The 16,092-nt window shown below is 38.5% G+C and overlaps 1 protein-coding gene across 4 annotated transcripts in view; it reads right to left on the minus strand.

Moving 5' to 3' along the window:
• Positions 1-946: 946 nt before the first annotated feature.
• Positions 947-16,092, minus strand: part of RAB31 (RAB31, member RAS oncogene family) — a 121,925-nt gene continuing 106,779 nt past the window's right edge. For 3 of the 4 annotated variants that reach the window (XM_074340376.2, XM_074340375.2, XM_074340374.2), the window contains one exon: positions 4,443-16,030. In XM_074340376.2, the coding sequence (XP_074196477.1) occupies positions 15,822-16,030 (209 nt within the window). In that variant the 3' untranslated portion in view covers positions 4,443-15,821. The other variant, XM_019712606.3, reaches the window with a different exon arrangement.

Consider the following 16,092-nt stretch of genomic DNA (forward strand, 5'->3'; position numbering starts at 1 on the left):
CCTCCCTCTCCACATCCTTTTCCCCTTGTTCATCTCGGCATCAAATGAAGCTGTCAGAGAAATCATAAGATCCACAAGTGTGTATGACAAAGGATGTGTGTGCTGGTGGGCAGGTGGGAGTAGCTGAAATGATGAAGGAATGGGAATAAGTAACCTCATAAAATGTACTGAGCACATTAAGTTGGTGGTTACACTTATGAAATCCTTCTGGCATATTTAAGAAGTCAGTCTAATCCTTCATTGTTTGTCTCCATATCCTATCTCTGAAAAAAATTAATACAGCAAAATATAAAGACTAATAAAACACTTTGAAAGTACCAAATGCTATCATTTTGTCATATTGGCATCAGGTTTTTCTATCATGAACTAAATAAAAATAACTGATAGTTAAATGCCCTCTGTTTCCCTCCCTGATCCTGTTTACTTCCCTACCTCCCCACCACCATGAAGCTGATGTTTTTCCTTTTACTTCTTCCTCTAGTTTTACAGACATATTGGTAAACAACATACGTTATTGTTTTGTGTTAATTTGCATGCTTTTGTATTTATTCAGCTTGCCTTATTCACTCAGCCGGGGCCACAGCCCTGTTGGTCAGGCTGTGGACTCCACTCATGCATACCACTATGAGAGTGGCTCCCCGAGGAGAGTGCAGTATGGTCACCCTGCACTTCACATTCTGTTTTGAGATATATGTTGATGCATGATAGATCTTGCATTCATTTTAGTTACCCATTGTTTTCATCATGTGGCTATGCCACCTTTTATTTATCGATTTCATTAGAAGACAATGTTGTGCTATTGTACAGTGCCAGTGCACATCTTTATGTCTGTCTTTATATGTACAGGTACACAAGTTTCTCTGAGGAATCACCATTCTTTATTCTGAGGTGACTGTAATTTTTTTAAAAAGTATTCTACTGAACATTATAGTAAGAAAAAGACAAATTTGGTAAAACTTAAAATATTTATTAGTATAAATCAATGTGCGTTAAACCAAAAATAACAGATACAATTGGGCGATGTTGAGACAATGCTTTACTATAGGATACAAGGTGGAAAGGTCGTAATTGCCTGCAGCGGCATCTTCTATATGCGAGAACTGGGTCCAGCCCAGACAGAAGCCCTTTATAAAAACACGAGAAAAAAGAAGTGGTTTACACAACAGAGCACTGACATTGGATCACTGGGTCTGGTTTCAACGATGATGGTTGAAAGAGTAAACTAGATAACAAACAGGTCTGAATACAGCTCAGAGACTTTTCTTTTATAAGCTAGCTCATTATTCAACTTGCTATGAGCATTACAAAGCCATGACAAGTGGAGTCCCTAAAAGGACCTCAATGAGGCATCACATGCCATATTCCTTGATCTTAGAGGAAGTACTTCAGTCATCCAAACCTCCCTCAGAAAATGAATTCAATTCTTATTGGGGCACAGCCCTTTTGTTGGCTAAAGGTTATAGTTTTAAGTCTTCAACCTTTCATAGTCTACAAGGTAACGTCATATTCAGCACCCTAGTGTACCATTTTCAATTATAAAATGGCAAGTCACTTATGTACCTACAAAAAAAGTTTGCATAATTCTACTGCCATCTTATGGCTTTCCACTGGGCAATAATCCCAATGACAACTTATGCCTACATTATATAACACACAGTCATGAGCCAAACTCAGCCAGTGAAATGGATTATATGTTGGCGTAACAAATATGAAAACATATTTACACATATAAACATACCGCACATGAAAGAAGAAAAAAAAAACAGAGAAAAAAGAGCAAATTTGGGGAAATTATGTGGACGAATCTACATCACATGAAGCTACTAGACATTTGGAGCAACAGTAATTTCCAGGCCTTTACATACTATTACTTGGTTATAGTTCAATTATTAGAACAGCCAGAAAGTAATCTCAAGACAGAATAAAGGAAGATAAGAAAGCCTGGGCAAGGCTCCAACATCTATCTGCAGAAAAGACTGTTTATATGAAGGCTTGTGTGCCCAAGTGCCACCTACTTTCTTCACTCATTGCTCCAAGTAATGATTATTATATATGTTCTCATCTGACTGGCTTGAATAGGGAAGGCAGTACAGAACAAGAAAAGAGTGGCTTCACACCCTCATGTATTTCTGAAATAAAACCATGGGCTTGTTCGTAGTTATCTCTTACATGTGGATAATACCAGACATTTTATGCAGGATGCAACCACCAGAGACCCAGCCCAAAGCTGCGTAACTCCACTGGGATGCATACCAACCTAGCTAGGCAACCTGAAAGGCTGTCTAGAGATGAACCCAGGTTCTCATGGACAGGTGGATGAGGAAAGTTTACAAAATAAGCTTGCATGTCACCTGGGAAGGCCATTTCAATTTTCATCCCAAATTTTTGAACTTTGGAAAGAGTCATGCTAATTGCTTGGCCTGCAAGCAGAATCATGTTAGCAAGTAATGTTGAAAATATGGAGAAAATCCTAAAAACCCCTGCAAAGGCCCTGCCAAGACATCTAAATGCCACTTGCTAACATTTTTTGAGGTACCTGTCTGGGAATGCTCAGAGGCACTCGTGAACCCAAAATAAATGTTTCCAGCCTTCACATTCTAAGATTGTCAAACTACTCTTGCAAGTTGGGTGAAACAGTAAGAACATCAAATTGACAACATAGTCTTAAGTTAAAAAACCTTAATCTGTGATTTCCGCCTGTTTTCTTGATTACTGTCCACATAAAGAACTATAAACTTGGCTTTAGTCTCTCAAGGACTCTTCCTTTTTATCAATGGCAGGATTCAGTGTCTATGTGTCAAGAGCACAGAGGGCACAGCCCTGACAAGACTGTGAAGCGCCAACTCGCACTGAGTTACTCAGAGTTTGAGGTCTGTAATCAGCGCATGGTCTCTCTCCTGGCTTTTACATTGTCGGTTTTCAATAAATGTTTGCAGGCTCTTTAATGTTCATAGCAAAGAAGGTACTGGCTGGACCACTCTGCATGATTAACCATTTCTGAGACCATTCTTTTATAGTTTCTTAGCCACAACAAAAGGCACGGGTCGGAATTTCCTTTAAGAATCACCTCCCAGCATAAGCCACAATAGGAAAACCACTGCTTCTTGATCCCAAGTTTTTATGGAAGTTAGAATAGTAATAGGATTTGAATTCGGAATGGAAATAGCTTTTCTTCCTCTCCATGCCTATTCTCCCTTTACTGCCTTTGGATTCTTATATCTTTATTAACTGAGCAGACAGGGAACTTGAAAAGGAAGGTTTCCTTAAAGCCTATTGTCAGTTAATTGGCATTCCAGAGTTAGACCTGTTATTAGCCCTAATACCTACCTCCCCAGGTTTGGCATCTTCTCACATCCTTTCTCCAATTTTGCAGTTGGGGGTCTAGAATCTTAAGGTGCTGGTACTTTCCTTGGCTGCTTTTCTGTAACCTGTTATTAATTGCTATTATTAGAAGTTTGCCCTATGATATAGACTCAAATGTCCTCCAGTTAATTCCTCCCCCAAGACATGACACTATCACATATTCTCTTAGTAAAATAATATTCTGTGCATTAAACCTCTCTAAGAGAGTAGGGATTTATTGCCGTGGAAGTGATACATGCCAAGTGGTCTCTGGAATAATATTTACATCCTACATCTGTCATGCTTATACAGTAACTACTTAAACGACTCTTCCAAACTAGACCTCCCAAATCCCAAAATTACATGCAATATTTTTAGTCAGATTTGGCTTGTTTGTTTATAAATGACCAAAACTTAGAAAAATGTTGATCAAGTAAAAGTCAGAGATGTAGACAACAGTTTCTAATACACCTTTTTCCACTTCTATAACAGCTCAAGTCTACAGTTTGAGTGATGGTCCAATTATATTCCACTGAAAGGTAAATTAAATAAAATTAAATTAACCTTTCAGTGAAGGCTGGTTAGGTAACAAAAGCAATGGCACTGAAGAAGTTACTGGAATTTGGCTAGGGAACACAGGAAATCAGAATGGACGCCACTTTAAAATCTCACACAAAATAAGCCAGTAAGATTTTTGTACAAATTGAGAATATTTTTAAGTTTTTAACAAAAACTCAACTATACTTATTACCTAACTCCATTCCCTCCCGTGTGCGTTTCATGCATGAAAGGCGATGTGGTGGATTTTTCCAGAGTTTCCTCAAATCCTTTTCCAAGGACATTTCCTGTCCCATTCCCGGCAGGTCTTCTAGGATGCCAAGCCAGAGTGCTCACTTCTCTCTAATTGAGGTGCCAGGCCACCAAGAACGGAGGTCCTTCAGCAGTGCATGGGGAGGTGGCTCTGGCTTCTTCAAGTACAGTGGGTTGTGGCCCTGGTCAGCAGCACCGACGGCTGGCTTGCGTGGTTTGCTTCCCAAGTTTGATTGCTCCATTGTTACCATTTTCATGGGGGTCTAAGGGTGGGATCTGGCGACCTGGAACAAAAAGGAGACCGAGTTTGAGTTTCTTTTTACCAGTCGACACCACACACAGAGTGTGACTGTGCCTCAACAGCGCCACTCTACGGAAAGCAAAGGGGCTTCAGGAGTAACTCTTTTCCTTTCTCTTCTTTCTTTCTTTCCTTGTCACTCTGCTGAATGAAGTCAAACTCATGTTTAGGAAGTTAAGGAAAAGTAAAATCAGCTTTCTGATAACACAGATTTCCTTAGATTTGGAACCTCTTGCTTCTGAGTAAAAGGGGGAAGTTCTCATCCACCTTCTCAGTATAGACATCAGTCCACGGTTCCTCCCCAGCCTTCCCACAGATGTACCCCACTGCACTGAGCTGCTCCATGGCACCCAGCTTTCAATAATAACAGTGAGTACTCATTTTTTCTGCCTCTTAAAATAGAACTGGATTGGGAATTGTAATCTTCCTCACAGTATCATTTATTAACACTCAGCTCCCCACCCGTCACCCTGCCAATACACTTAGAGCATTAGCTAAAAAGCCCTGAGAGACTCTCTTCACAGAAAACAGTATTTTAATGTCATCCACAAGTAATCTTATTTAATTCTTAAAATTATTCAAGAACCTCTGTAAATAAATACAAAGTAGGAATTTAAAAAGGCAATGGAGGGGGATAGTGAGGTGGTAGCTAAAGGATGTGGGGGTTTCATTTTTAGAGAATAAAGATATTCTAAAACTGACTGTGCTTATGATGGTTGTACGTATCTGTGACTATACTAAAATCCATTGAATTGTACACTTTAAATGGATGAAATGTATGGTACATGAGTTTTAAAAAATGTATTGTTATTGAGATATAATTGACATATATAACATCATGTAAGTTTAAGGTGTACAACCTGTTGATTTCATACATTTATATATTGCAATATGATTATTACTGTAGCCGGAGAGAACACCTCTGTGATGTCACATAATTATCATTTCTTTTTTGTTGTGGGAACAATTAAGATCTAGTCTCTTGGCAACTTTGAAGTTTATAATACAGGACTGTTATCTGTAATCACGTATGTGAGTTTTATCTCAATAAAGTTGTCCTTAAAAAAGGCAATAGAATCTAGAAATCACAAATATTTGTTTAGAAACTCACAATTTTCAAAGTTTTTCACAGGCACAATCCTCACTTAACTCTGTGAAGTTATGGAATGGCCATTATCATCACCACTGTACTTTGCCTCGGAGACCTTAGGTTAGGTCCTGAAGGTCAAATCAGTAATTAGTGGCACAGGTAGTTCTTTGATTATACCCTACATCTTGATTTTTCTGACGGACCCCAAAGCCTGTGTTCTTCCTACTCTATCCCATTAGCTCTCTATGCTATTTTTCTATCCCCCGTGAAAAAGGCATGAAGCTAGGTCTAAAATAAGGATTTTTTTATCAGCTAATTAGCATATCGGTTCACTACATAACCAGCAATTAGAAATGGAAGGGAAATAGTTCTAAAGACTAAGTCCTTTAATGCAAGTGGATGTTACCAAAGGACCATAAAGAGAGTCAAAATGCCCTGATAAAGGTGCATTTCCACAAAGGGCAGAAATAAATAGTTCCTTTCGAGGTATTAATGCACTGTGTAGATTGGGTGGTGTGGCCAATCACCAAAGCTCAAACATAAAAATTAAGGTCATTGGCAATCATACAAAATTCAAAATTGATGGCCCTTCATCTTATTATGGAGCAGATGGGAAAGTTGTAATAATTTCTGCAGCTATTGCTTCACCATTTTATATTGCCAACAAAGCTATACAAAACTTTTGCGGGTCATTCTTGAAAAAGTTAACTCCTAATCCAGAAGCAAATGAGAACGTAGGTATGTGTTTTCCTCTTCTGGACATGCTGTGTTCTTTTATTAATTATAATTAAAAACAAAAAACCCAAAATGCTTCTACTACTTTGTCAGTCTTAAGTTACAAATAGAGGGGAAAGTTCCCAATGACTACCAATACTCTGATTTATTAGGTCAGATCTTGCCAGTCAAGTGTTACTCCTTGAAAGAAAGTGATAAAGTGATGGGTTTTGGAGGGATGATAGTGTCAAGTTATATCATTATTTAAGTTACTCAAATTAATATTTCAGGTGCCTCCTGAGTGTGTATAGGGACTTTTGCTTTTGCATCTGAAATATTTTTGGACAAAAATTGTAATTCTGATTAGTGCAAGCTATTGCCCTAGTTAACTAAGATAAGCATTATTTACTAATCAGTATTTTGGGCAATATCAAAATCAGTATCTCTACTAACATCAACTTCAAGCTATTCTTATGCTGTTAACTCTAACTTTAGTTACAAAACAGCATTAGGCTTTTAGCCCTCCTATACATGGCTTATTCTACATGCCTCATGTCATAAGCTTTTTCCTGTGAAAAGTACCCCAAATACAGAAAAAGTGTATACATAAGATATTCATTACAGTCACAGAAGGGTGAAAATCCGAAAACAAGGAACATACAAAAACAAAATGGTAATGCTGGGGCGGCCCCTGTCATCCGCACCCTTCCCTGCTCTCCCCTCCTTCCTCCCTCTTTCCTGCCTCTCACTTCTCTCCTAAGACAGTGTTTGAGATGCAAGATTAAGTAAGACCTCAGTCATGCCTCAAGGAGACTCCCCTCTTACTCATTTTAAACTGTTTTTGAATCAGTTGTTGAATCTGGCTTCTTAGAGTCACCAGGTTCTATTTATCTTCAGAATATTCAAAATCTCATGTATTAGAACAAAATACTTCTAAAAACAGAATCACTAATTTCCTCAGATTTCATTTTGCTCATCTGGTAGAAAGAGTTTTGAAATCTGAAAGTCAGTATTCCAGTTAAGAGAACTCAGTCAAGTTATTTAATATCTCCAAGATTTCCTTTCCTCACCTATAAAAAGAATATGGGAAAGTTAACTTGACAACTACTACACCATACAGATATATGGCTATTACTGAGATGACAAAAACTAATGACAGTGAACAGAGTTACGGTTCTGGGCACAGCTCACATGGAGTTTGCACGGAGAGAAACCCCTGTCTAGTGGCTCACCATGGTCAATACTCAGGGTTCAGTTACTAGGATTGGGACCCACCCTGCCTCAACCTAGGAGGCCTCACACACATTCCAACTTCAAACAATGAGAAGAAAGTAAGTGCTTCCACTTTAAGGCAGAAAGAGAAGAAAGGGTCATAACAATGAGGCAAACACCTTAAAAAGAGAAGGAAGAAACCAGTACTGTGAAAACACAAGAGCTCAGGACCTTGTGGCCTGAGTGATTTGGAACTTATTGAAAGGCTAAATGTACTTAGACAAAAGAATAGTTCTGGAAAGTGGCCATAGTGTTTTGTACCAAGGTTATCACCTTGGAACACTGTTGAATCAGTATTAATTTCACAGGGGATAGAATAGGACAAAATTGTATATACAAACATCTGAAAAGGCTCTGAGCATCGTCTGCATGTTTCCACTCTTACAAAATGTCCTTTGAGTACGCAATCTCGGTAACAAGTCATCCTTGAGTATAAATCTAGGCCAGGGTGTTTATTTTAACAAGGTTTGGATTGTGTAAGATTCTGTTTGGGAAAAGTTAAGACTCTTTTTTGAAGTTCAGTTTTCCTGAAAAGTTGACAGCCTAGAGAAAAAGCAGGTTTTATAAATGATTCCTCAGGAATGCAGTATGTGAAAAAACAAAGTCCAAGTCTATAAATTTTATAATGGCTCTAGACTGCAGGGTGTAATGCTTTTACACAACAAAGTAAAACAGAATGCTTAGCTGCTGCTGTTCTTCCTTTGTGTGATGGACCAGCCATTTCCTGCATGAACTTAAAGTCCTCCCTGATCGTTTTGTTGTTTATATTCTTCTCTCCTTTTATTTCAGTTCCAGTATTTACTTGACTCACTATCTTTTATTGCGTGTTAGTGGTGCTGGTAGTTGCTGTGTAACTTCTACTGCTTGATCCTGATTTTCTGAATCGTTCATATTAGTAAATTGACCAAGCTTATTAGGACTTGACAGTCTTTACTCTTGATAATGAACTTCAAGCCTCTCCATTTAGAGAGGGAGTCTTTAGGGAACACTGCAGTCGTGGCTCACAATCTTGGAACATTGCCCTAAGAATACAGAATGGGGGCAGGTGGAGACATGCGTGACACTTGAGGTCACTCACTGTTACGTCCTCTTGTTGCTGTAAAGAGGACAATACTGGAATTATTAGATGACCCTGGATAATGGTACAGAGTCTGGACATGAGGAATGAGATAACATTCCATATAGGACCAGAAAAGCTTAGGAGACAAGAAGTGAATTCATTCAGAAGCCTTGCTGAAAGTCCAGTTCAGGGATAATGAGAGCCTTAATTTGGGTGCAGTTGAGGGAAGTAGAAAACAAAGACGGAAAGAGCACTGCAGAAAGACACTTGGCAAATGTGACAACTGATTGCATGTAGAAAGGTGAAGAGAGAAATAAAAAAAAAACCCTAAAGTTAAATCTCTAGTGAGCTGAAGAAAGGTGATGCACCAACAAAGAGGTAAGTAAGGGGGAAGGTCACCACTAGCTGTTAGTCCGAAATGCCAAATATCTTCAACATGGAGGGCTTGACTGACTCTAAAATCATTAGGCTTTCTTATCATTCAAAGACATCTCCCCACCCTTCCTTTTTCTTTCAAATTAACAGGCTATTTTTTTGGAGCAGTTTTAAGTTTATAGAAAAAAACTGAACATAAAGTACAGAGAATTCCCATCTACTACTCTCCTCACCCTCAATTTCCCTACTAACATCTTGCATTAGTATGGAACATTTATTCCAATTGATGAGCCATTATGGATCATTATTATTAACTAAAGTCCACAATTTACCTTAGGGTTCACTCTTAGTGTTGAACATTCTATGGATTTTGATAAATGTATAATGACATGTAGCTACCATTACAGTATTACACAGAATAGTTTCACTGCCCTAAGTGTCTTCTATGTTCCACCTGTTAATCTCTCTCTCCCCATCTCCAAGCCCTTGGCAACCACTGATCTTACTGTCTCCATAGTTTTGCGTTTTCCAGAATGTCATACAGAAGGAATCCTACAGTATGCAACCTTTTTGGATTGGCTTCTTTCACTTAGTAATGTGCATTTAAGGTTCTTCCATGTCTTTTTTGTGATCTGATAACACATTTGTTTTTAATCACTGGATAATATTCCATTGCATCTATCTCTTTGATTATCTATTTTAATATTTAAAAATTATAAGACACAAAATAACATAAGCCAGAAAGGAAAAAATTTAACAAACTAGACTTCATCAAAATTAAAAACTTCTCAATTCCTCGAGTCCCGCAAGGGATGGTGGGCAGCGCCCTGCAACTAAAATTGAACACGGCACCTTGAGCTGAGCTGCCGCTGAGCTCCCGGATGGCTCAGTTGGTTGGAGCGTGTCCTCTCAACCACAAGGTTGCCGGTTCGACTCCCGCAAGGGATGGTGGGCTGTGCCCCCTGCAACTAGCAACGGCAACTGGACCTGGAGCTGAGCTGCACCCTCCACAACTAAGACTGAAAGAACAACAACTTGAAGCTGAACAGAACCCTCCACAACTAAGATTGAAAGGACAACAACTTGACTTGGAGAAAAGTCCTGGAAGTGCACACTGTTCCCCAATAAAGTCCTGTTCCCATTTCCCAATAAAATCTTAAAAAAAAATAAAATTAAAAACTTCTGCTCTTCCAAACTCATTGTCAAGCAAATGAAAAGACAAACCACAGCCTAGAAAAAAAAATTGAAAAACAAACACCTGATAAAGAATATATATCCAAAATACATAAATAATCTTTAGAACTCAACAATAAGAAGACAAACAACTAAATACAAAACCGGTTAAATTTGAACAGACACTTCACCAAAGAAGACACAAGGATTACAACCAAGCAAATGAAAAGACACTTATTAGTCATTAGGATGATGTTCATTAAAACCACAAGCAGACACCACTGTACTCCCATTAGAATGGTTACAATTTTATCAACTGACCATACCAAGTGTTGGCAAGGACATGGAACAATTGGAGCACTGCTACGTTGGTATAGGAACATAAAAGGCTAAAACCACTTTGGAAAACATTTTGGCAGTCTCTTAAAAGTTTAAACATTACCTACCAGATAGGCCAGCCATTCCACCCCTAGGCATTTATGTACCCACACAAAACTTGTACATGAACGCTCATAGCAATCTTACTTGTAATTTCCAAAAGCTAAAAACAACCCAAATGTTAGGTGAATGGATTAACAAATTGTGGCTTATGCATGCAGTGGGAAACCACTTAGCAATAAAATGGAACTCAGCAAAATTTATATTTTAAACTCTGTAGGACAAGTGATCTAATTTCTTGAATAAAGAAACTGCATGAGGGAAATACAGAGAAAGATGGAGGAAACCTATTGCTTAAGAGAGGCTTAAATGACATGTGAGGTATGATCACAAAATACGGTGAATGTTTAAATTTAAAAAAAATTATTACAGTAAAAGACACATTGCCATTAATCAACCTCAAAATACGCCCCCTCGCTTCAAACATACTTATCCCACCGTTCTTGCCACTTTCAGAAGCAGTTCTGGAAGTCCTCTTTTGTGAGTGTCTTTAATTGTGCTGTCATGGCTGCCTCGATATCCTGAATCTATTCAAAACTTTTACCTTTCATGGTCATTTTGACTTTGGGTCAGAGCCAGAAGTTGCACGGTGCCAGACCCGGTGAATAAGGTGGATGAGGACACACCATAATGTTTTCATTTGACAGAAATTGCTGTACCAGAAGTGATGTGTGACAGTGAGCGTTGTCATGATGTAGGGTGAAACCGTTTGCCCATTTCTCTGGCCATTTTCTATGCACATCATTTCTTAAATGCTTGTAAAGACATTCACGAAAGAGGAATTCCAGAACTGCTTCAGAAAGTAATAAGAATGATGGGATAAGTGTGTTTGAAGCAAGGGGGAGTATTTTGATGGGGATTAATGTCAATGTGTCTTTTACTGTAATTTTTTTTATTTAAACGATCATAGTATTTTTTGACATACCTCATATCAACTAATCGCTGTGTATGAAACTTAATTTGCTTACTGATTCCAACAATTGGACTGCAATGTAAAATGAAACCAAAAAAACATTTATGACCATTATGAACTATTTGGAAATCTGAACACTGAATATTTGATATTAATATAATAGCACTAAGATTATTAATGTGATAATGTAATTGTTATTATACTAAAAAAGGTTACATACTGATATTTATGAATGAAATGTCTGGGATTCCTTTCAAAATAATACAGGCAGAAGGGTGTGAGGGAGTGTGAGGTAGAAATGAAACCAGCTTGGTTGGTTATGAGTACATGATGGTTTATTATGTTACTTGGTTTACTGGTGTATATGTTTAAATGTTTCCAGAATAAAGTCTTTTTTTCTAAGTTCCCTGGAATGTCACCACCACGAAACAACCATTGTTAACATTTTAATGTGCATGGATCTTTCCAATCTTTACCCAGAAGCATATATTATTTACTATTATATATTACATGGTTCACAATTTATGAAATCAGGATATACTACAAACCAGTTCAACTTTTGCTTCACATTGAACAATGTACCTTTTTTTATGTCAGCAAATAATAGCTACCTTCATTTGACAGCTGCTACAGTATTATGAAATTTGCAAACGTTTTGTTTTTAAATTTCTTTAATCTGCTCTAAACCAAAAGTAACTACCTAAGGAATTTCAAAAGTACAGTGGACTTAAAATAGCTAACATTCTGTGCAAGAAATGATTACAGAACAAGACATGATTATTGCCTATGAGTCTTAACTTCCTTTCCCTCATATTAACATCCTATTCTAATTTTTCCAAATCAATATGCTTGTACCTCTAATTATATTCACTTTAAAAAAACAAGTATTTCTCACCTAATTCTCAAACTAACAACAAACAAACAATAAACCTAGTTCAACGTCTTCAGGTGTGATTTTCAGAAGAAAGCCTGGTGTTCTTTTCTTTACATTATGCATTCAAGTTCAGTGGAACAGAAGCACAGCTGTCTGGCCGAGGTCCCACCCCAGTCCAGACATTTTTCTGGTGAGCTTGCAGCAGCACCTCTTTTAGCCCTCAGGGAGAGTTAAAAAAGGTATTTGAGTTGAATAATTAAAATCCACAAACCAAAGCTTGTGTTCCTCACACTCCAGAATCCAGCCTGCCAGGCTCAGAATCAATCCAGCCCCAAGAGAACTTGCTCCTGTGCCAATCTTCCTCATTCCAGGAAAGGAAATGCTGGGAGTGCGTCTGTGTCACTTTTCCTTGTTCCCCATTCCCAACCCACTACTCAGTGTTACTGGTTCTATTTCCAAAATTTCTCAAATTCGTGTCCATTTCTTTCTACCTTAGTAATCCTCTCTCCTAGATTATTACAAACAGCATCCTAACTGGGTAAACCTTTTCCAAGCTTTCCTCCTCCCAAACATTCTCCAGGGTGATCTTTTGGTCAATGTAAATTGGATAAGCCACATTCATGCTTAAAACACTTGAGTAGCTTCTAGTTGCATTCAAAATATCACCCCCTGCTTCCCATTACAAGGCCAAGCAAGGACAGGGCTCAGTCTCTAAGCTCACCTCCTACTGCTGTCCCTGAGCCCCCACCCCGCAGCCTATCACCTTCCTTTCTCTTCCTTAAATGCATCACACCACTTCCTTCCTCAGGAACTCAGCTCTTGGTGTTCACTCGGCTTGACAGCCCTTCCTGAGCACTTTGGCCAATTGTCCTCTTCTCATTTTTCACGTCCAATTTAAAACCATTTACTTGGGGAGATCTTCTCATTTAATCTAAAGTCCCCACCTGTCACTATCCCCACAGTCCTTGTTCATTTGCTTGGTAGCATTTATTACAATGTGTAATTATACACCTATTTGACCTTGTGCCCACAGCCTGTTTCCCCACTTGACCATCAGTTTGTTTTGTTCCCGGTGCCTAGCATGGCACCTGACCCACAAAAGAGGATATATTTGTTGACTAAATGAAAAAAGAGATACTAGGCCTATTCAACTGGCTGGTACTATGCAAACTTAAGTTCCCATAGAAAAGCGACTACATTTTTTATCTAGAGAACCCTCTGAAATATTATCTCCTGCAATATCATGAAATAAGGTTGAAGGTCCAAATTCGAAACTTTTAATTTGGCACTATCCTATTTACTAGTCTCAGCTTTATGGGGAATAGGACAGAATAAGATCTACTCTCAGAGAACTTAGTCTCACAAGAGAATAGATGTATACCTGAAACACTTGGAGAATCATTTAAACAGAGAATATGTTCAAATGTCAAAATGATACAGGAGAACATAAGTAACCTCATTGGTGAGAGTTGGGGCAGATAAAGACTTCACGGAGGGAAAAGATTTGAATTGGACCTTGAGGGAATTAAGGCTTGTGGGGAAGAAAGGAGGAGCATCACATATAGGGCCCGAGAGAGCAAATGTATGAAGGAAAGAAAAAAGGCAAAGCATGTTGAGGACCAAAGGCTGACATTAGGTCTCTTTACCTTGCCTTTAAAGTTACGATTACAGAGACAGGCAGAGAGAATAGTTTCATAAGGAAGACCATCAGGATTTTTGGTTTTGCTTTTTAACACTGTAATAAGTAAACAGCAGAATATTCTTTGTGTTTTCCTACAGCAATTTAAAAACTCAAATGTATAACAATTTTCTTGGCCAAGAATTCTTCTTATATCTTAACTCAAAGAGGAAACTTTTAATGTTCAATGGTATAAGAACCCAAGAAAGAAAAATGAACAACGCTGGGGGGAAATGCATGGAAGAGAATTAGCCCCAGGCTGTGGGGTAAAGTAGGTCTGAAACTGTGATTTACAAAAGGGTGCCTGGAGGAATGCCAATCCCAGGACAATGCATTATGTGAGGACTGTACACATACCACCCAAAACTGGGCAGCACTTAAATCCTTTCCAGGGTAACTTCAGTCTTTGGAAATAGATAATATTTTGGTAAACAATTTCCAGTTAGAAAATATATTAACTCATGTTCAGAAAACACAGTGGATTCATTTCTGGTTTATGAACACTCTGGGAATGTAAAAGAGAAACATTTATCTCTTCATCCAAGTCAATATGAATTAATTTTATTTAAGCACGCCTTTTTATAAGGGCTTTTATTCTCACTGCTCATTCTTGTTTTTCTATTGCATCTTTTTTCTTGGGCATGTTTGCCTCTGGAACATTGTTTTGGGGAGCATAGGTGTCAGCAATATCTCGTTCTATTTTGAGCTCAGGGAGAACCATGTTTAATACAAGCAGAAATAGGCAAGAGGAGAATAAATGAAATGTCTGCTGCAATATATTTAGGTGTACTGTGTTTTAAGTTAACCCATAATTAGGCTACAACACCCCCTTCTGAAGAAATTCACCTGGAGGAATAAAGAGGCCGGGAAGGCACCAGCACTTATATGACGAAGACAGGTCTTGCTGTGCTGTATATTTACAGGCTTCTTTGCTAAGGCACTTACAACAAAAGTATAATGAAACAGAAACAAACAGATGTTTATTTGACATAGAAGATGAGGTGACACACGTGGTCTACGGCTTCTGTAGGAATTAATTATTTGAAACCATAATCACCCAGGGCTTTAAATAAAACACTTGTTTTTTCTTAAATGAATAGATCACTAGGATCTCAAAGTCCCCATCCCTTTGAGCTGTGAAGACCTCATATGCATGGAGGGATTTATAGTGGTTGGACCAAAGAAATATCTTTCAAGTTAAGATATGAATTCTTACTGCTTAGGTTTGTTTTCTTCTTTGAGGTCCTTATTTAATTTTTTAATTTTAATAATGACTTACATACACCTCAGAAAATCTCCTAGCTTGTGCAGAAACCTCAAGTTGAATTTCAGGTGGTATATGGAACGCTGAGCTTCCTTCACTGAGCACTGCCGTTTGCACTGTCTGCCTTCTAGGGGCTAATGCAGAAGAGAGTTCTAAAAAATACAAGTAGCTGCACAAAGGAAAGGTGTGAATGCCACAGTCATCAGGAGCTATCTAGCTTCATTAATTAAAAGCATTAATAAAAAGAATTAATAGCTGTACAATTAGTCTAAACTACCAGAAAGCCAAATGCCAGCACAAAAGAATGAGTCTGATCTAAGGAAATATGAGGTTAATGGAATGAGCTCAAGCCAAACCCTCTCAGATGCCATCCACAGTTACACAGCCACGGAGGGCAGCTGAGCAGTTTCCTCACAGCAGAGCACTACACCCAGGGCCCATTTTTGGGAAGGAGCCAGAGTCTGGGGATATGGGGTTTCCAACATAAAATTACAGTCTTAGCATTCTGGAGCTCAACCACTCAGGTCAGTGAGCTTGGAGAACACCATTCTGTTGAGAGTGTGAAATAACGGCAGGAGAACGAATCCTTCTGAAGGAGGCAGGAAGGGAAGGTGGTGTAGACCCAATGGACAAGGAAGGCCAGGCGATGCAGGGCTTGGCTGTATTCTTTCGTGCATTTCTGTATTGTGCAAGTAACCCAGTCAGAGTTCCCCATCTCCAGTGAATTCTCTGTCAAGCCAAAATAAACAAACAAAACATTCCCTGCTGTGGGTTCTCAGAGTCTGAAGTAA

Source organism: Rhinolophus sinicus, chromosome 4 (assembly GCF_057876585.1).
Source record: "Rhinolophus sinicus isolate RSI-liver-muscle chromosome 4, RSI-T2T, whole genome shotgun sequence".
NCBI classification, from domain to species: domain Eukaryota; kingdom Metazoa; phylum Chordata; class Mammalia; order Chiroptera; family Rhinolophidae; genus Rhinolophus; species Rhinolophus sinicus.